This window comes from Periplaneta americana, chromosome 10, assembly GCF_040183065.1.
Source record: "Periplaneta americana isolate PAMFEO1 chromosome 10, P.americana_PAMFEO1_priV1, whole genome shotgun sequence".
In the NCBI taxonomy this organism is placed as follows: Eukaryota; Metazoa; Arthropoda; class Insecta; order Blattodea; family Blattidae; genus Periplaneta; species Periplaneta americana.
The window spans coordinates 76,521,403-76,542,344 of record NC_091126.1 but is presented as its reverse complement, the minus strand read 5'-3'; the positions used below and the strand labels follow the sequence as shown (position 1 = coordinate 76,542,344).

Genomic DNA, 20,942 nt, shown 5'->3' with positions numbered 1-20,942 from the left:
TCGCAGTACGAAAGTTGCGCAGTTTTTTGTACTGCAGCGCTGCAAAAGTAGCGACGCGTGACCGTACCTTTAGTTTCCTTTTGTGCATAATAAAATAAAGATTTCTATTTAGAATTTTCGAATTTCCCTTACTCATTGCCTCCTGTACTCGGGTCGAATTTGGTACTAGCATTTCGAAGCACATTCCAGTGACCTTCAATCGTATATAGAGAATTTCTATTCCTGCAGTTTTATTGGCTGATATAGTATAGTTGCCATGACTTATGATGTGACCCTCGTATGTAGTTTCATGTAAAATCGTGTGGGATACGTAAAAATTGTCGGAATATGTACAAGTATGTTAAATAAAAAATCAAACATAATTAATATCCTTAATATGTTGATTAATTTATATTTATATTTCCTGACCATCTAAATGGCTAGGAATAGAATATGCTTTTACATAGATATTCGAGTTCAGTGATAATAATAATGATAATAATAATAATAATAATAATAATAATAATAATAATAACAATAATATTTGAAGACAATTCTTCTTCTGCAGTAGAAAATGAAAGATTCCTAAGCCTACTCTTTCTCAGAATTCGTGCTGGAAGTTCTAACGCCCACACGCAGAGCCTTCTTCAGTTACAAGCCGGAGCCATACGTCGGCAGCACTATCCCTAGCAATACCAAGCTATTTTGATGACATGCAGTGCCAAGGGGGGGGGGGATATTTTGTGACCACTATAAAAATGTTTAATTTTGAGCATTTTTTTAAACATTTGTAATCGGCAAATAGCATGTACTACTATAAAAAATGAAAATTTAAATATCATTGTATATTTTCGAACAATTTACTTCAAAAAACAGTCTGAAAATATTACGTATTACTATTTTCACACTCGTTGTTACATATTGAACAAACCACCGTTTCCTTGTTATAGGCTACTTATACCAAACTTACAATCTGCAAATAGTGTGTACTATACGTATACATAAAGCAAAAAACGTTTAAATGTTGCCGTATATTTTTCAGCAAGTACCTGAATGCAACAGTCCAGAAAATATCATAGAACTGGAAAATATGATGCGTCACTTTCTTCACATTAGTTCTCACACAGTGAACAGAACACAGTTTTCTTGCTTTGTTTACCACACTTACAATCAGCGAATAGTATGTACTATTATGAAAGAAAAAAATTGAAATGTCATTGTATATGTTCCAACAAATACTTTAGTGTAACAGTCACAAAATAAATTGTAAAATGCTACACATCACTTTCTTCACACCCGTCCTCACATATTGAACAGACCACAATTTTCTTGCTATGTTTACCACATGTGTACCTTTTACAAACACTCCAAATGATTGTTGTCTTGCTCACTTTGTTGTACTTTTCTATTTTTGATCGGCAATCTCTAGTACACAAATGGCATCGACCCTTACCACCATGAACTACTTTTGCTCCACTTGTCTGCTTGATTTTCCTTTTCAGAATTCCTTCCATTGCCGAAATCACACACTTCTGCAGTCCTATAACATTTCTTGCCCGTTCTTCAATATACGGAGTTATGAACTTCAATCCCAATTCTTGTAGATAAAGTCGCCGCTGATTTGGTTTCTTCTTATTCCAGTCTGGAAAGTTCAGTATAAATATGGTGTAGCCATTTAGAGCTGCTATATCAAGAAGTGTGTAGAAAATAGACACTGGCCATCTTCTGGTAGCTCTTTTTGCTGAATATTTGCGTACCATTTGATCCACTGTGTCGACACCGCCTTTAGTGTCATTGTAGTATATATTTATTACTGTTTTCTTCTTTGGATCAGATGGTGCACCAATTGCATCATCATAATGTTGAGTGGATAACATAAGAAGGTTCCGCTTAGGTTTTTCACGAGGGATGTATGAAACAATTGTAATTGGAACACTTCCAGTATCAACATCACTGAACGCAAATTTACTGGAATATAATTCTCTTCCAGAAACTTCTTTGAGTTCTTGAGGAATGTGTTTCCTATTTGCCTGCAAAGTTCCAACAAGAGTTATCTTGTGATTGTTCCATAGATCCTCAGCCAAGTCAACAGATGTGTAGTTCCTGTCTGTGGTTACATTGCGCCCGGAGTTATTTATAGGATGAACCAAACGTTTTACGACAGCTGTAACTGAATTTGTTTGTTGCGCTGCATTCTTATTCTTCCCTGCATATGGTTCCATACTGATAACATATCTTGACTTTGAATCTGTAAGCATACGTATAAGTATGCCATACTTCCCAGGTTTATCCTTCATGAAAACTTTGAAGGGACATCTTCCACGGAATAATGAAAGCATTTCATCTACAACAGTGTGCATTCCAGCAGAATAACATTTTGGTAAAACTGAGTTCATTTTGTTGAATACTTCACGCATTGCGGCAAATTTATCAAACTCCCTGCGTTCATTTCGTGTGGTTTTGTCATCAAACCTTATTATTTTAGTTAGCTGCTGGAATCTAGTTCGGCTCATAGTAGCAGTATAAACAAATCTTCCAGAAATATTGGACCAAAGTTCTGTAACTGCTGTCTTGCTATCACTTTCTTTGCCCATAAAGATAAGAAGCCCTATATAAGCAAGGAATTCAAGTCTACTTGTTCCTGGTACTTTCTGCCTAATCGCTTCTTCATTAGAATACTTTATAATGCTGTCTACAATTTCCGGAGTAAAGAACTTTTCAAACGACTCTATTATTGTGACCACTGTACCTTCACTTCGTAGTCCTTCGCGTTCTTTCACAATATTCTGTGCAGCTCGTCTTGATATTCGAGGTGGTTTGGAAACGTAAACTCTTCCAATACTAGTAACATATTTATCACTGATTTCAATTTCAGATAAGTTGTCAGGGTCATCTTCAGAACTGGATTCCACTTCATCCCCGTCCACTTCGTCACGCATGATACACTGGTCTTCAGGTTCACTCACTACTTCACCATCATCATCATCATTTTCAATTTCAGTTTCGGAATCTGTAGATTCTTCCAATAACTCTTCTGTGGTCTTTCGACTCATTGCTAGTAGACTGAGGCCCGGTTGCAGAAACACCGATCAAAATATGATTGGCAATCAAGGAGGGTTTGATTGGCCATCAGTTCTATTTCTGTTGCAGAAAGAACAATCAGTGTTTGATCGGAGATCAGTCTTCCATCAGATTTGATCAACAGATTTTTGCTGGTCAAGTCACTGATCATCGATCAAGTAGGCTATTTATGTTGTTCTGTTTGTAATGCAGTTACTGTAATTATATAGTAAATAGTTATAGCGTAACAATATTGTTTTCGACATAATGGATTCTTCTGATGAAGAAATTTTAGAATGAAAAAAAATATTATTAAGAAGAAGGCGTTTCCGTGATGGACATGAATTGTCTTTATGTATAATGACAGAGAATTTGAGCAAAGATTTAGGTTAAGTAAGGATTCGTGTGTTTTGTTACTTTCAAAAATTGAAACAAATAGGCCTATATGCAGACAGACAAATCGAAACCTTTCACTTTCTCCTATGAACCAAGTTCTAATAATGCTGAGATTTTATGCTGTTGGAATTTTTCAGATGGTCTTGGGTTATCTTGTTAGGGTCCACAAATCAACTATTTGCCGAGTAGTTAGGAATGTTACGTATGAAATTGCTTTGTTATGGCAGGGTCTCATAAATCCCCAAACTTCAAACAGGGAACGATTTGAAATCCAGAGAGAATTTTCAGCCATGTCAGGATTTCCAAGAGTAGCCTAATATTGGTTGTATAGACTGCTCACATCCCCGTCCAATCACCTGGTTGAAATGATGCCGAACTTTATCGAAATAGAAAAGGCAATATGTAGTCTACACCATCATTGAAATTCTGGAATGTTGTAGCCCGTTGGCAGGGTTCTACACATGACAACACAATATTTTTAATGAGTAGGTTACGAGCTCCATTTGTAAACAGAGAGATGGGAAATGGAATTATTTTAGGTTATGGAGGCTATGCATATTCCAATTTCTTGTTGACTCCCCTAGCAAATCCCACAACAGAAGCCCCCTCACGTTTTTTTTTCTTTTTGCTTAATTTTTTTTCACTATATTGTAGTCTATATACAAATAGAATCCGCCTGTTTCCTTTCCACAAAAAGCAACAAACCAGCAAAACATTCACTTGTTTTCCTAGTCACCGCCCACTTGATGCATTCGTTTCGCGACTTTTAAAGAGCATCAAATTGGCTGTGGTTGCTAAATAGCGCTGTTGTCAAATGTATTTCTTTCCCAAATCAGCAATTAGTAAATTGAGAGAAGTTGATTGGAGATTCACGTTTGTGCAACGCAACGAACAATCAAATAAATCAGACATCAACTGACTGGCGACCAGGGACTGATTTGGTTTGCGTTTCTGCAACCGGGCCTGAACAACAAATGTAATTGTCGGAAACAAGTAGGATACATAAATATCACACCACTTCATCAGACCAATCAGGTGTAACAAAAATAGAAAGAACAAATATGCCCATTGTAGGGACAGTAGGAGCATAACAAAAAAAAAAGAATAAATATGTCCATTGTTGGTGCATTACATGTGTAGTAACACAAAAGCACAAAAATTATATTGGCCATGAGTCCTGCATCATTCTTGAAATAGTTGAAATAACGTGAAACCTTGTATTATGGGTTACACCATTTACTAAGGGGGGGGGGGATATTTTTGTCCACCATACCCATTGTAGGGCAAGTAGGAGCGTAATAAAAAAAAAGAATAAATATGTCCATTGTTGATGCATTACATGTGTAGTAACACAAAAGCACAAATATTATATTGGCCATGAGTCCTGCATCATTCTTGAAATAGTTGAAATAACGTGAAACATTGTATTATGGGTTACACCATTTACTAAGGGGGGGGATATTTTTTGTCCACCTTGACATGTATTCGTGTTTTGATAAAACTATCAGTGAAAACTATTAAACAATAACACAGTAAGATAGAAAGATTCATAACTGACAATAAATAGTATTTTCGTATTTTTAATATATCAGTTAGATATTGAAAATATAAATTTTGGATAAGGTGGACACAAAGTAACCCCCCGTTGGTATCGCTAGGGTTAACTGTCACCCGGAGGCCTTATATCCAGAATGCGTGTTTGTGCTAATGGCGATTTTCAATGTAAATTAATGTTACAATATAAGTGTGTGTCGATGGAATTATGTTCGCGGTCGTACCAAACGTTAATTGTTGATGTATTATAAACTAAGTGCGTGTTGGCAATAAAAACGAGACAATAAGTGAAAATATGGCTGCAGTCTTTGGCAATTTATACGGTTATTATTAATGACAAAATGATTGAACAATTATTCTAAATATTAAATATTGTATAAACTACATTTTATAGTCTTACTTGTGGTTTGTGGTGTATCAGAATTGTAACCAAATTGTTGGGTCACGCCTGCTATATCAATAAAATTACGCTGTTCATTGTAAACAACTGTTTTGTGATCCCATAAATGTTGCAGTTTTGTTGAAGATTCGGAATGCCTGCTATACGTCAGTACTGTTTATATTTGTAGATGCATACACTCACTTTGTTGGTTTTCAAGGTTTGTTTATTAATATTATTTATTTTGTAATAATTTAGTTATAAAAATGTTTCTTTTCACTTCGTATTTACAGGATTTAAAGTTCGCCGAGTTTACGCTAATTGGCACATACTTAATAGATAATGATGTGTTTTGTTACGTATTATGCTGAAGGTATGCTTCATTTTTCATAGATCTTTATACATGGCCTTGGCCTATTTAAAATTACGTTTTAGAAAATTTGTAACAAATAATTTAGGATAACAGTATTGTTATGGTGGCTGGCGAGGTTCAAACTAAAACTGGCTTCCTGGGCATCTGAAATATTTATAGAAAAGCACGACAGACACTCACATGAAATTAAGATGTATATGATATCCTAGACCTTTCACGTCAAAGGTCAAACAACATAAAGCGGCAAAACATTGTCAATTTACTACCCACATATTGGTTAATTGATTGGAATAGGGTACGGCGAAAGTACGTCGTTATTTTATTTACTTTTGGTACAAGTAACATTTCTTTAAGTATTTATTTATTTTCCCATGCATCATCAATAAAAAACACGTATGCTTTTAATTTTTTAAAGTTATAATTGGCTGTATGCAAGTACTTACGCTGTATTCTGAAACTCAAATAAAATACCATTTCGGATTCCGTAATAAATTACGTACATCAATACACTGAATCTTGATCATATGCACTTACAAGGGAAGGGTTTCGGCTCGAACAGGAATTTTTGATTAAAAATTTGTACAGACGCTTACCTCACAATGGTGATGAAGACCGTAAAAGCATTCATTTATGTAACTCTCCGTTTGGTTGGTATTGGTCAATACACTTCTTTAAAAATGTAGATGAGGATTCTCTATAAAATGCATGAAACAGTATGGAGCAGAGCAATAATCACAGCACATAGAAGCAACACCTGAACAATCTTCTGAATCACATTCCAGTGCTGAAAAATCAAATACCACCTGAATTACATTTTTCAAGTCCGAGACTTGTTCAGGATTCACGTAACCAACTGACTGTCAGGAATACTTAAGCATGGAGCGATATACTTGAGCAGACAACTGGTTATGAATAACAGAGTGCATTTTCATTATAAACACTCGATTTCCCAAGTTAAGTTCTGGATTCTCAGCAAGAGTCCTTATGTAATGTGTTATCCTCCGAGCATATATGTTGTACTGTGTAAGGAAATAGATATTCAGAGGCTGGATATATTTAGGTTTTTTTTAGGTGGAATGATCATACCTTCCTTGTTCTAGCCTTGGAAAGATTCATGTACTAAGGTTGCGTCCTTGTGCGCATTAAGTGACTCACACAACAGTATATACTTTTGATTAGCTGCAATATTTTCAGACAATGTTGGAGAAAAATGTTCTTAAATGGGCTTTAGACATTTTACCCCTCGCACTAGCTTCTAGGCTAGGCTAGGATTACGGGTAAGGTGTCCCATCCCCTTAACTTGTGCAGTACTCTCCCCACCCCTCAACTTGTACAGTGCTCTAACAGACAAACCACATATTACACAAACGAATGCATTTGGGAGCTTTACAGAGATGTAAAGATGGGCCTGTATACAAATTTTGGATACGAAATTCCTGTTCGGGCCGAAACCCTTCCCTTGTTAATTTTGTATCAATTAACGTCGAAAACGTACATGTGACAACGAAATCAAAGCACTAAAACGTCAAAAGTCATGCCTTTATTTCGCCTCCGCCCGCCTCCACTCTGCGTTGCCAAATCTACCCATACTCCGGCTTGTAACTGAAGATGGCTCTGCCACACGTCATTTCACTTGAATCAATCGCTCTAAGGCAGATCGCTATATTTTATTTCAGCCAATCAAATTAAAGTAGCTACGTTGTAGTCTCGCTGTGCAGCGGTGAAATCAGCCATTTTATTCAAGTCTGGTGTCGCGATAGGTGGTCTACCGTTTTCTTTCACTTGATCCGTGTGAGTATAACTTATTCGCTGTGTTTCGGGGAATACTAGCTCACTTAATATCTTGGACAATAATTTTATTGCATTGTGAACAGTAATTTTATTGTTCACAAGTGTTATGTTTCTTTTGCATTATTCTAAATCATTTAGAATAGTACAAAAGATACATAACTTGACACTTGTGATTTTTAGATCCGTAAACGTGACGGATCGCAAATGACGCCATAGCAAGAGGTTCTACGTCTGCGTGTGGGTAAAATAAGTGCAAAGTTTAATTTATATTTGAAATATTTTCAGGTGAATTCAACATTCTGTACCGGTACGCAACATTCTGCACACCGCTGTCCAGAAATATCAGCAGCTGTTGACCTTTTCAATGTAAGTAATTTTTAAGACGCCATGAGTAATTGTGGCTTTCTTTGTTGCAACTCTGCCGCGTATCTTGCACATATAGCTCTTTTCAATACTACAAATACTGTACATAATGAGTTTGTACTGTGTTCAGCTGAATTTTAGTGTCAAAAATACTTTTTTTTTTCGATTTCTAGCACAAAGGAGCGAATTTATGTATGTGTGTGTGTCTGTGTGTGTGTGCGTGTGTGTGTGTGTGTGTGTGGGTATGCATGTATTTATGTACGTATGCATGCATGCATGCATGTATGTAGGAAATGTACATAGCCTACATATAGTCTACCTATGTAGACCTATGAAGTGCTTTCCTATCGTCTTAAATTAGCTGAAACTATTCACTATTTTAAAGGTGCATAGCTGTATGAAAGAGATGGAATGCTTCACATCTGTAGTGATTCAGGCTTATAGCTAATTTTCATATCAAAGTGGACTAATTTCTGTTACTATATAGCTTCAAGGTAATGTAAAAGAGTGTTATTTTTACTCTAAAAAGCCAGAAATGTAGTGGAAACTGTACCGGTACTGACGATACAGAAAATATGCTACCCTCAATTTTATTTCTTGCCTGACATTTTTCCTTATTTGCAGTAAGTAGTATTGGAAATTCGCAAAATACAGCCATATAGCCTAGTTAGGGCGTAGATTATTTCTTTTAATGCCCAAGGGTTTCTTTAAATTGTAAATTTAATGTAAAAATTGGCCTATTATACCCCTGACTGTATAGTGTAATCTCCAGAACCATGACGTTGTAATATATAGCAATTTGTGCTCAACCTGGTGTCAAGTATAAGTAGAGAGGAAAAGTCGAGGTAAATCTCTAGAAAAGGTACACTAAAGAAATGCATTTTCTTTTGCTTCATTGACTTCTGTGAAATGTAAGTAGTGCTTAATGCTTGGTTTTAGTTTGCAATCACAAATACTTTTCAACAAAAAAATCATTTTATTCATATTTGGACATTCTAGTGTAATGTGAAAATCGAAAAAAGATGGCAGAAAGTGTTGTTGAGCGACTCGAGCGTGCTCTCGAAAGTTTGACAAATGTCCGGAAAGGGGCGGATATCTGAAGAGAGACATGAAGGACGCCATACTGCAGGCGGTAAGCGAGATCAGATACTGTTTTGAAACAATGAAAATTGTAGCAGATGATAAAATTATTGAAAAGACGGAGTTACACTGCGAGGTTATAGCGAGCAGGATAAGAGACAAGCAGGGCGGAGAAGACAACAGACCGAAGGGACAGGTGGCGCCATCTGTCGGCCCAACGCGCGAAGCTGCTAGCAATGACCAGCACCTCCTGACATCGGACGGTGCAGAGCGGAACAAAGAACCAGACGACAACGACCACGGCCATGGTGATTCATATGACGGACAGGGAGGAGGAGAAACTGCACGCCAGATGCACAATCTGTTGAAATAGAGAAGGGCCCATATAAAGCCCTTAGACCAAGACAGCCTCGTTTTCCAGCCGATATCCCGATGGAAATATGGGAAAAACATATGAGAGAGGTTCCAATGTCCAAAGAGACCAGACCGGAGCTGAAGGAAAAATCTGTGGTACAGCACACTACGCCCTTCACCAACAAGGAAGTAAGGCATGAAAAACAGGGCCTCTGGCGTAGACGGACTATACAACGAACACTTAATAATTTCGCTGTCGTTTCTCGAACATATATGGACAAAGCTCATGAACAAGTGCTTAGAGATGGGCACCATACCCAGCATGTGGCGCAAGTCAATTATCAAACTGCTGTACAAGGGTAAAGTTGCTGTGAGCAGGCCGGAGTCATATAGAGGGATTGCCCTAGAATCGGCGGCTTGCAAACTACTTACCAAGCTACTAACCCAGGGAATGGATTCTCAGGCGGAGCATCTGCTACCGTAAGATCAGTTCGGGTTCCAGAAGGGCAGATCAACCCTGATGGCCGCTCAACGTCTCCTAAAGAAGATACAAGAAAAGTACGTTCAATTCATTGACTACACGAAAGCTTTTGACACGGTCAACAGAAGGAAACTCATGGTGAAACTGGAAAACCTCATCGGAAAATCTGACGTGACGAGGCTACTGTCGAACATCCTAGCGGATAACCAAGTTCAGATACACGATGGAATCACCCAATCGGAGTGGATCAGCCAAACAATTGGAGTGCTCCAAGGGGACCCTCTGAGTCCGATACTCTTCAATATACTGACGCATGATATCGCCAACAAGTTAAAGGAAGAAGTGCAGAACCTCTCAGTGTACATATATGCAGATGATATGGCACTAGCGACGGATAGCTTAACAGACCTGCAGAAAGGAACAAATCTCATCAAACAATGGGCAGAGGAGAACGAACTGGTGTTGAACGTCCTAAAACAGAATTAATGGTATTCAGAAGAGGACGGCTGAGCAAGGATGACTACATCGTCTGTGGCGGACAAATGCTAACGCCGAAGCGGCAATTCAGATATCTAGGAATCACTATGCAAGCCACCGAGACAGAATTCACGATCCATCTACAGGAGAGTCTAGCAGTCGCGCTCAGAAGTATAAACGACATCAGGGAACTACAAAAAATGTCAGTAGAGTCAGAAATGAAACTTTTCCGGGTCAAAGTTGTACCCGTGCTAACATATGGACTAGAGGTCATATGGGAGTACTTAGCCTGCAAACAGCTACGAGATCTCGAAAGTTTGAAGCCTAGGTTCTTGAAGAGGGTGCTAGGGGTATCAAAATTCGCTTTATCACGGTACGTGTACGTACTGGCAAGAGAAACTTTCCTGATAGAAAACCTCAGACTACAATTGCTCTTGCCATCCACACCAGCATGCGAAGAACTACTACGGGAGCTGAGAAGGAAGAGAGAGTCTATTAGCGACAGTTTCTACAACACGGATGCCATGCTAAATAGAGAATGGATGCGAGTAGAGTACGAGCTCAGACACATTATAACAAGATTTGTGATTCATGGATTTCACCACCGAAGTTCTTCCATCAGCCCAGCCATGAGTGTAACAATCAGTGTGATACGTACCATGCTTTGGAGTGCAACAAGAGAACAGTATCTCTGGTTCAGTTCTGTCTAGCTGTAAACGGAGAATAATGGACTAGTGTGGGATTCACCCAGAACGCTTTACCTACTAGTCTTTAATATCGTGCCCATTGGGCGCTTTACATTATATTATTAATGTACTGTTGAAGCCCCCTTGCCAGCCCAACTCGATACTTTTTATCCATATAACGTTCTAGAGGTCGAGGGCGCAATAATGGGGAAACGGATCATTTGCAAATTATTTGTCCTGGACCTTTCATATGTTATATGTTCAATTAGTAACAGGTGGGGGTTACAATAATAGGGCATTAGAATAGCTATACAGGTAAGTGTTAAACGATTTTCATTTTGAAAATATTTGTGGATGCAAACTAAACCACAGTCTAGTACACTGACGTTCAAAGATATCTGATCCGACTAATCGATAGTGATCGATAATAATTTGTTGGTGTAAACGTGGATTCGTTTGTTATTGCTTCTATGAATTGATGGCTAAGATAATAGTTACTCTTCCCAATTGTAGATAAATCTTCCCGCATTATGGAATTCAATTTTTCATCCCATTCAACTGATTGTAAAACAACACTGTGTTTAGCTGGAAACCGTTGATATGTCAATTGTGATAATAATTAATGCTTAATCTACATAATCATTTTCTCTGACTTTTTAACTGCCCCATTAATGGTGTCACCTATTGAGAACTAGCAGAACTGTTTCAAAGTTTGTCAATTTTTTTTATATCTTTGGTTCTGACTTATCCCGAGGTTGGAAAGTTCACTTACAAGATCATAAAATCGTAGGTCGGATACCTTTGAACGTCAGTGTACATACAGTCACGAAGCTCAATACGTAGGGAATATGCATCCAATTACAGTTGAACTTAATTTGCTAGCCACTAGGATCGCCACTATCGCACAGTCTATTGCTCCTAGTACTATCAGTTGCTAAGAGCCTGGATTATTGTATCGCGAGAAATGCAAAAAAAACAAAAAAAAATCACCTCAAGCTTCGTGACTATATGTACTGGACTCTGACTAAACCATGTGTTTACCACTAAATTATATATCTCACAGAAATCAGTTAAAGAAAATATATATGTATATTTTTTTCATTCTTGGGTGTAGTTTTTCTGGAGAATTACCACAACCCTTTCTCAACTGCAAGCTATAGTATTGAATAGGCCTGTCTAGAGAAACGGTGTTGTTTCTCTTTATTCATTGAGGTTATTGCAATTTTCATTTTGTGCAACTTTTCAAATTTAGAGCAAATAGTAAAAAGGGGAAAAGATATTATTGCTATTAGGGTCCCACTTTTGCGGATAATCAACGTTAGTAGGAGTAGAGATACCATGTCTGTTCCACGTGTTTGCACCTTCTACCCTCCCTCACGCAGGAAAGCCCGTTATTACAGATTTCTCTTTTTGGATGTGTCGACCCCAAGGCCATAATGCAGTCGGATGTATTAGGCTGTATCAAATTGTAAATTCCATGACACCTTCGGCTTTGTAGCGCATCACTTTAACCACTACGCTATCGTTTGTCGCCAACACAGAGAACATACATATATTATAACAATTAAGAACTTCACACTTTTCTTCTTGAGGGCCAGGGAAATTACTGATTCAGAGAATATAACAAATTCGTGTGTATAACCTAGGCCTGGAACAAACAAGAACTAATAATTGCTTATATGTGTGGAAAAATTCTGAACATTAGATTTTTGTTAGTGACAATTTTTATTAAAAGTGACCGAAGAATCTCAAATTCTGTGACTCGTGATTCATGTCTCCATGGCCATTGTTATAAAATACTACTGCTATATTAATTTTGTATGTTAATTTGCTTGCATAATCGAGTGTAAATTATTTTGTTCCGTTTACCTCATAAACTTGTATCAGATAAGAAATTTTTACGATAATTTATCGTACAAAATGTTCTTTCAAAATTTTTATTTGTAGTCTTGTAGCACGATATATTACAATAATTCATTCATTCCATGGCCGCAGTACTGGTATAAGTTAATAAGTGTTTCATTACTATTAAACATTGTGTAGTTTGAAGTTGTGAAGTGTTTGAAATTTTTTGCTGTGAAAGTAACAAAGTTTTAAGGCCAATAATATTGTGTAACTGAAATATTCACTTCGATAAACTTAATTATCTCTCACAATAATTGATAATGGTATGGCAATTTATCTTTTCCAAGAGAGACTTTCAAATATAATTATTACTACTATTTTACCCAAAGTACAAATTGGAAACTTTAAAAGTATAAAAATAGGCTTACATTTAAAATACTGGCTTGCAGAATGGCTTCTAAATTTATTCTTAAAAATTCTTACGTGTTCTATGTTGTTCATGTTTGGTAGATAGACTGAACTAACAAATACTAAATTACTCATCATCATCATCATTGTTATTATTATTATTATTATTATTATTATTATTATTATTATTATTACTACTACTACTACTACTACTACTACTACTACTACTACTACTACTACTACTACTACTACTACTACTACTACTACTACTACTACGCGACTGCATGTGAATAAACGTATCGTACAACTATATTGAAGAATTTATTCTAAATTAATTCAATTTCAGATTAAAAATCGAGTGATTAGCTTTTATCTATTAATGGTAGATTTTGGAAAATTAAAATAATAAATTTGCCACTTTAAAAACAAATGTAGTATTTTATATAATTAATGTTAGAATTTTAGCATTTTGCAGCATTCAAGATGGAGCATTTTCTATGTAACACTTTTCGACAGAAATTCAATGCCATCAATGTGTTAATGGGTGTATTTCCTGTATTTTCCAGATATTTTTTTTGAAAATAATAAATAACTAAAGGAATATCTGAAATTACAGTGAAATGGTGAATATTAAGAAACATTCCAAAAATATGTAGACGTATCTCCTGGCACTGAGAGGCCTATAGGTTATGCATTTAAAATAAAACCAGTATTCATTTAAAGGCACTCATTCAAAATTTAAAATGGAACAAATTTCAACATTTCTATCCTTTTAGTCTGTTTCGCCTATCTGTGACAATTACATTTAACTTACTGAAAATCATTCAGCACTTACTCTATTGGTATGTGATCTGGTGGACAGATTAGCTGCATGGACTAAGAGTTGCCATCTTATTTTTACCGCCAATAACATATGTAGGCAGGGGCGGCCCGTCCTTATGTGCTACAGAGCTACAGCACAATGATAATTTTTGCTCAAATAATGTATTTGCAATACCATAGTATTTGATCTGCCATTTGACAATTTCCCGTGGTTATGTTCATGACGCATTATAGAGTGTTTAGTCTTCGCTCTTTGGTGCCTCAGGGGTTACGTTGTGCTACTCAAAACTCTGCATGAGAGTGTAGGCAACTAATGCGCATGTGCGAAGCTGAAATCACTGCTCTGATTGGCTATTTTTACGCGGGGAAGTGCTTCAGCACAACACAGCTTGGAGATTGCAAAAGTAAAGCGTAACGAAAGAATGCTTGTTTGTGGAGGAACTCGGAACTATGTACAATGTGTTTGGTAATTCTAGCGTCCTACCGCTGCTGCCATCTACCTGGTTTTTGAGGTTCCTCCTGAATCAGTCAGTCCAGAAAATTGAAGCCAAGGAATTATGTGACCGTATAATTCAGGAAACTACTTATCGTTTCCAGTCTTTAAGCTATCTAGACCCAACAAAATTGTTAAACAGCAAATTGTTTGACAATGTTTCGCATAATTTTCCTGAACGCGAACTTGAAGTTGCTGTCAACAGCTATACTGTACTGAACAAAAGAGTGTTAAAGACACAACTTGGAGTTCTATACGGAAATACAGATAGAGCTGTTCAATTGTTGCAATACATAACATAGCCTCCAACAATTCACAGGATCCATTCTGTGAAGTAAGGAAGTTGTTAAATATTTTGGTTACAAAACCAATGACCACTGCTGAGCCAGAAGGATGTTTTTCTTGCTTGAAACGCATAAAAACGTTTTTAAGGAACACTATGTCCCAGGATCGCCTCACTGCTCTTGCAATACTGTCAATAGAAAAGAGTATGATGTCCAAGATGGAGGGTTTAAGACCAGGGTAAATGACAAGTTCTGCAGTAGGAAGGAACGTCGTACGGATTTCATATTTCGTCACTAGGCGAGTCTCAAATTAAGATAAATATATATAAGTGTATACAGTAGGCCGATATAGAGATTGTAGCACACTCATTATTTTGACCACCAGCCGCTACTGTATGTAGGCAATCAACATCTGAATTGTCTCTAGTACTGGCTAGTAAATGCTTATAAAAGTAATCATAATCACATAAAATTGTCTGAGTCTACGGGAATAGAATATGAATTTCTTACTTTAGTAGTCAACACTTTTTTTATTAAAGTTTATGGTACGCATACTGATCCGACGAGCCGCTGTTGGACTGAAAAGTTTGTTTACAGAAAAAAAAGAAGTATTTGATTTTTTTTACAGAAAGACAAGAATGCCTCATGATGTGTAATTTTGCTCTTATTTCACAAAACCATGTACGATTTCTATTTTATACTTACTTTCGCATTTTGTCGTGGATTTAAAAGCTAAAAGACTAGACTATACTTAATAGGCTTTTAAACATAAAATTACTTATTCTGACTGCATTTTGGGCACATTCCACATTTATTATGATTACGAAAATCTGACATCTCCACCTATATCCCTAGAGTTTAAATGGTAGAACAGTTACTGTCATAGGCGTTGAATCCGGGTTCCGCGGGTTCGAAGCAGTCAGAAGGCGGTGCATTTCAATGGGCGGTAAAATTCTTAGCGTGGTTTTTCTAATTGGGAAGTAGACTTAAATCTGTCAGCTCCTGTAATACACTTACAGGAGTTCCTACATCTCTAACCAGAATCAAGGAGCAGTGCTACCATTGTCTCGTAATCGACAATAAACATCTAATTAAGATTTTGCAAGCGTAAATCTAAAGCCCAAATACCAAGCCCAATATTTCAATAATGACAGCGTATTTATCTTATGAGAAATGAATAGTATTCGATTTTTAAATAATATTCACCAGGTCCGCAATAACATGTGGAAAACACCCCCCATAATGTCAACGGCTTTATAATATGTTACTTTCTTTATTCTTACGCTTAAGTTCAAACTTCAACTGAGATATTTTTTAACTAATAGGTTAAAGAGAAATGTTTTGGAGTTAAGTTTAAAAAGTTTTGACATTACTCGAGGAAGTAGGCCTAGGCGACTGAGTATTCGTTGCAGGTTACTTTACTCTTTCTTTCCTTTTTGAATATTTTCCTTGTTCAAGAACACTGTTTTTAAGTCTGGATTTTATCCAGTTATGCTTCTTTCATTTTTTTCCTCTTTCTTTCTCCGATATTGGAGGCAATATAATCCAGATAAGGAGCTTTCACAGCCAGTAATGCTAGAAACCAGGCTCATAAATGGAGTCTGATGAGAAAAATACATATTCTTCTGATTGACTCTTTCTCTCTTCTTGTAAGTTTAAACTGATATTGAAATAAATACATTTTAAATTCATAAATAGCTTTTGACATCCACGGACATGGCTCATAGCTCCAGGAACGCGAAATGAATCCCCTTTCAGGGGAGTACCACCGAGGAAGATCATGGCCAATACTAATAATTCGCGGTAATCATCTCTAACTTATCTCTGACTTACCTGTACTTTAAGAAATTCCAGCATACTATCAGAGACATCTTCAGAGATATCTTCTATTCCAATATGGTATTTCTTAATGTCCATCGTCGACCAAATTTCTCGAAATCTTTTGAACAAATTCATATCTGGGCCGGATGTTGGACCCATTACTGCATTAAAACAACTTCGTAAGTCTAATTCAAACATGTGATGTCGGCATGGAAAGTAAAGTAAATCACGATCAAACATTTTCTCAATATTCTTACAAGCACCATTTATTCGACCAATGTTACTTGAATTTATATCGAAACAGGGCCTGCACTTTTTCTTCTATGCTTGTATGTGATGGCAAACTGACGAAATAAGTGTAACATATTTTCAGTAGTGCTGTTGATCGATCAAAATATTTAATCGAATAACTATTTGAATTTAATCGATAGATTAATCGAGTTTTGATCGAGTTTAAAATGTTTTAATATACTGTAATACACAATTATTGTTAAATTTAACTTGTGTTCGATGATAAGCATAAGTATTAAATAATTAATGTTGTATATCTGTATATATTTTATCGTTATATTACAAAACAACTATTTAATTACTTACTAACATTTTTATTATGAGGCTTATAATTTATTGTGTCAATTTCTCCGAGAATTTTTGAGACAAACATAAATAACAAAAAGTATGAAGACTCGCCTAGTTAATACTGGTTCATCCATGATTTTAAACATGTGAGTGCATTCACATGCTCTGATTTAAGTGTCACTCTACGTTTAGTAACAATTTTTCCTGCATCACTAAACACGAATATTTTTTTTTCTCTCAAGCACTTCTCCACGATAGTTCAATTTTAATTCAAACGTTTCACCTAGTTTACCTCTCAAATTCTCATATAACAAACCACAGAAAACTGATTTTTTTCTTTATCAAACTAAACATAGAACCTTCATATACAAACTCAGTACAGAAACTGCAAGATTACAGCGGTTGAAACAGACTGGCCCCTATTGTAATCGAATTACCAGGTTATAAAAAGAGAAGAAGGTAGTTACGCTCTCACTTGGACATAGTGTAGACATGGCTATTTTAAAAGGGATGATGGGGACGAATCCCAGAAAAGTATGTATTTCATATGCTAGGAAGATGAGCTGACAACAAGGTGGAAGTTTTCTTGAAAAACCATAAAACTTAATAAGAGTTTCGCATTGTGTTTCAACTTTCAATAGAGATAGACTAGGTCACTGTCCTCATATTGTCCTCAAGTGTTTGTGCAAAGATTTTCCCTACACTATCTGGTTTACAGTTAGATAATAACAGTACTCTTGTACTTTTAAGTAAGCAATTTCCGAGAGAGAAATATTGTCGGAATTTTTACTACGAGTTTGTATTAACGAAATAATAATTTTAATGTCAACTATAGTCCACACCTGTGGAGTAACGGTCAGCGAGTCTGGCCGCGAAACTAGGTGGCCCGGGTTCGAATCCCGGTCGGGGAAAGTTACCTGGTTGAGGTTTTTTCCGGGGTTTTCCCTCAACCCAATTCGAGCAAATGCTGGGTAACTTTCGGTGTTGGACTCCGGACTCATTTCACCGGCATTATCACCTTCATATCATTCAGACGCTAAATAACCTGAGATGTTGATAGAGCGTCGTAAAATAACCTAATAAAATAAAATAAAAATATCAACTACAACCGATTAATTTTAATCGACTTGATTATTCGATTAAATATTTTTCATCGATTAATCGTATAACAGAAATTGATCGATTAAATCCCACAACACTAATTTTCAGCAAACATTCCTTAGCAAATTCAACATTCCTCCTCTAATAATAATAATAATAATAATAATAATAATAATAATAATAATAATAATAATAATAATAATACTAATAATAATACCAACAGTAATAGTAGTAGTAGTAGTAGTAGTAATAATAATAATAATAATAATAGTAATGAAAAATAGTTACATAAAATTGCACAGAAAATTAAAATATCTGAAACTTTATAGCCTTTGGGGGTCGTTTTAAAATTATATGATTGAGATGAAATTTTACACGGAGTAATTTTTCGCGGTTTGGAAAATATTCTGGGGTGGGAGATGAAAAACAAATAACTACAGAAAATCACATATAACTAAGGGCCACCATAGTGTGTATGCAAGGAATTATTTCCAAACCAGGAATATGATTATTAAGGAATAATTTTTGCAATTTACAATACGATTTATATTCAATCTCGTTTATATGTAGTTAATATATACTTGTTTATAACTTCTGCAAGTTTGGTTACTTAAGAATATTGAAAAATATTTGTGATGGATCCAATTAAAATTTAGACACTTGCTACGTTAAATTAGAATGAAAAAATGAATAAATGACATAATGGAAATAAGAGACTGAAAGAGCATGTCTTCAAGTACTAACTTCTGTTATTTTGGATATATCTTACTATTCGTCCAAGAGACAATTCTAAAGTAAACGTATGCAACCATGGCAAATACTGTGTTAGAACTAGCAATTCACTGTAAGAACGATTTATTGATTATTCATCTTCATCCACATATATAATATCATAGTACATATTCCAGGCATGAGAGAAATTAATAAATTATATGACTTTATATTGAACAATTATTTTTTTTCTCGATAGAAATAAAATGTGGGAAGGGATTAATTTACTGTATGTTGTGTATGTGTTTTCTTAATAATTCGTACTATTAAAATAGAACTTGTCATAACAGAAGATCCAATTGGTTGCAGATGGATAACCCTGGCTTCGAGCGAGATTGTGAGAGTGCTATAGAGATGGATGTTCTGGCGACCGGGAGTACTGTGAAGACGGACATGTTGGAGACCGAGAATACTGTGGAGACGGACGTGTCGAAGACCGCAAAAACTGTGAAGATCGACGTGTTGGAGACCGAGAATACTGTGGAGACGGACGTGTCGAAGACCGCAAAAACTGTGAAGATCGACGTGTTGGAGACCGAGAATACTGTGGAGACGGACGTGTCGGAGACCGCAAAAACTGTGAAGATGGACGTGTTGGAGACCGCCAACGGAAGCGAAGCCCTGGGCTGCTCTGAAATGTGCCTCCGTCTCCATCAGCAACACCAGAAGGCTCTGCAGGAGTACCAGAAGTACATCAACCCCAGGCCTCTGGAGAGTCCCTGGCATCCTCTTAAGACAGTCTTCCTAGTCATAAACATCGTTGTCATTTTGGTCTGGATCGTGGTGTACACCGTGCTTAGTCAGTACAACATGCTATAGAAAAACAGTTGTAAAATTCAGATCGTCTTGATCCCTAGCCACTGTAAAAGCACAATTATATTGAAAGTATAGTCATAACCAAAGCGAAGCTTGTTTGCACACAATAATGACTGTATTCTACTGACTACTGCTCACGAGAAACTCCCTGGAAGAATCCGCCTTGAAGCAAATGTAAATTCCAGTGTGAGTGGGTCTTGCTGCTATCGGCTCTAAAATGTATGTTCCACACAGGGCCATAATATTTACACATATATTAATAATTATTATTTTCCTAAACTGATGTTTAACGGGATCAAAGATGAAAGAAAAATTACTAAATTAAAGATGTCTTGTACAGATACGCAAATAAAACCTGGTTCTTCCTTTTTGTGCAAGTTTCACTTACAACACACTGCGCATGTGCAGTAAACAAGTTTTTCTATATATGAGGCGTTCAGAAGTCAACATGATTAACTCCTTTTCCAAAGATTTTGAGATATTCAAGGTTAAAGTTAAACACACACTATTAATTCTGTGATGTAGTCGAAACGAATACTGCAGTCTGTGGGCTTTTTATTGAACTATGCAGCAAATCACATTGACCACTGAAAATATGTTCAATTTAATACTTTGCCAACTTATAAACTCTGAAATAACCAGAAGTGGAGTTAATCATGTTGACTTCTGAACGCCTCATATATGCTACTTGTGGACAGTCTTGCGAATTTGTTGCCTACATTCAGTTTGTTTCCCATGAAGACTCACTAGAAATTTTAATTCCGTATGAGTACAACAAAATTATTATTTAACACATTGCACCTCCTGTGTAATATTTACGCAACTGGAAAAAACTAAATTGTTCACGACACGCATTTAAAGTTTTTTATCTTTAAAGTTATATAACATATCTTAATTATGCATAAATAGTATTTCTATGTATTGAAATGATTTGCCATTTATCTATATTATATTTTATTATGTCTTCTACGGTATTTCGTAAATAAGCCCTTCCAGGATGAATTTGAGAGAGACATAACCCTCAATTGT

At 36.2% G+C, this 20,942-nt stretch overlaps 1 protein-coding gene across 1 annotated transcript; it reads left to right on the top strand.

Moving 5' to 3' along the window:
• The first annotated feature begins 7,462 nt into the window (after positions 1-7,462).
• LOC138707301 (uncharacterized) lies at positions 7,463-20,265 on the top strand. Its single transcript, XM_069836616.1, has 3 exons — positions 7,463-7,532; positions 7,818-7,898; positions 19,407-20,265. The coding sequence occupies exon 3, from the start codon at positions 19,407-19,409 to the stop codon at positions 19,914-19,916; it is 510 nt and encodes a 169-aa protein (XP_069692717.1). The 5' UTR covers positions 7,463-7,532; positions 7,818-7,898; the 3' UTR covers positions 19,917-20,265.
• Positions 20,266-20,942: the final 677 nt, after the last annotated feature.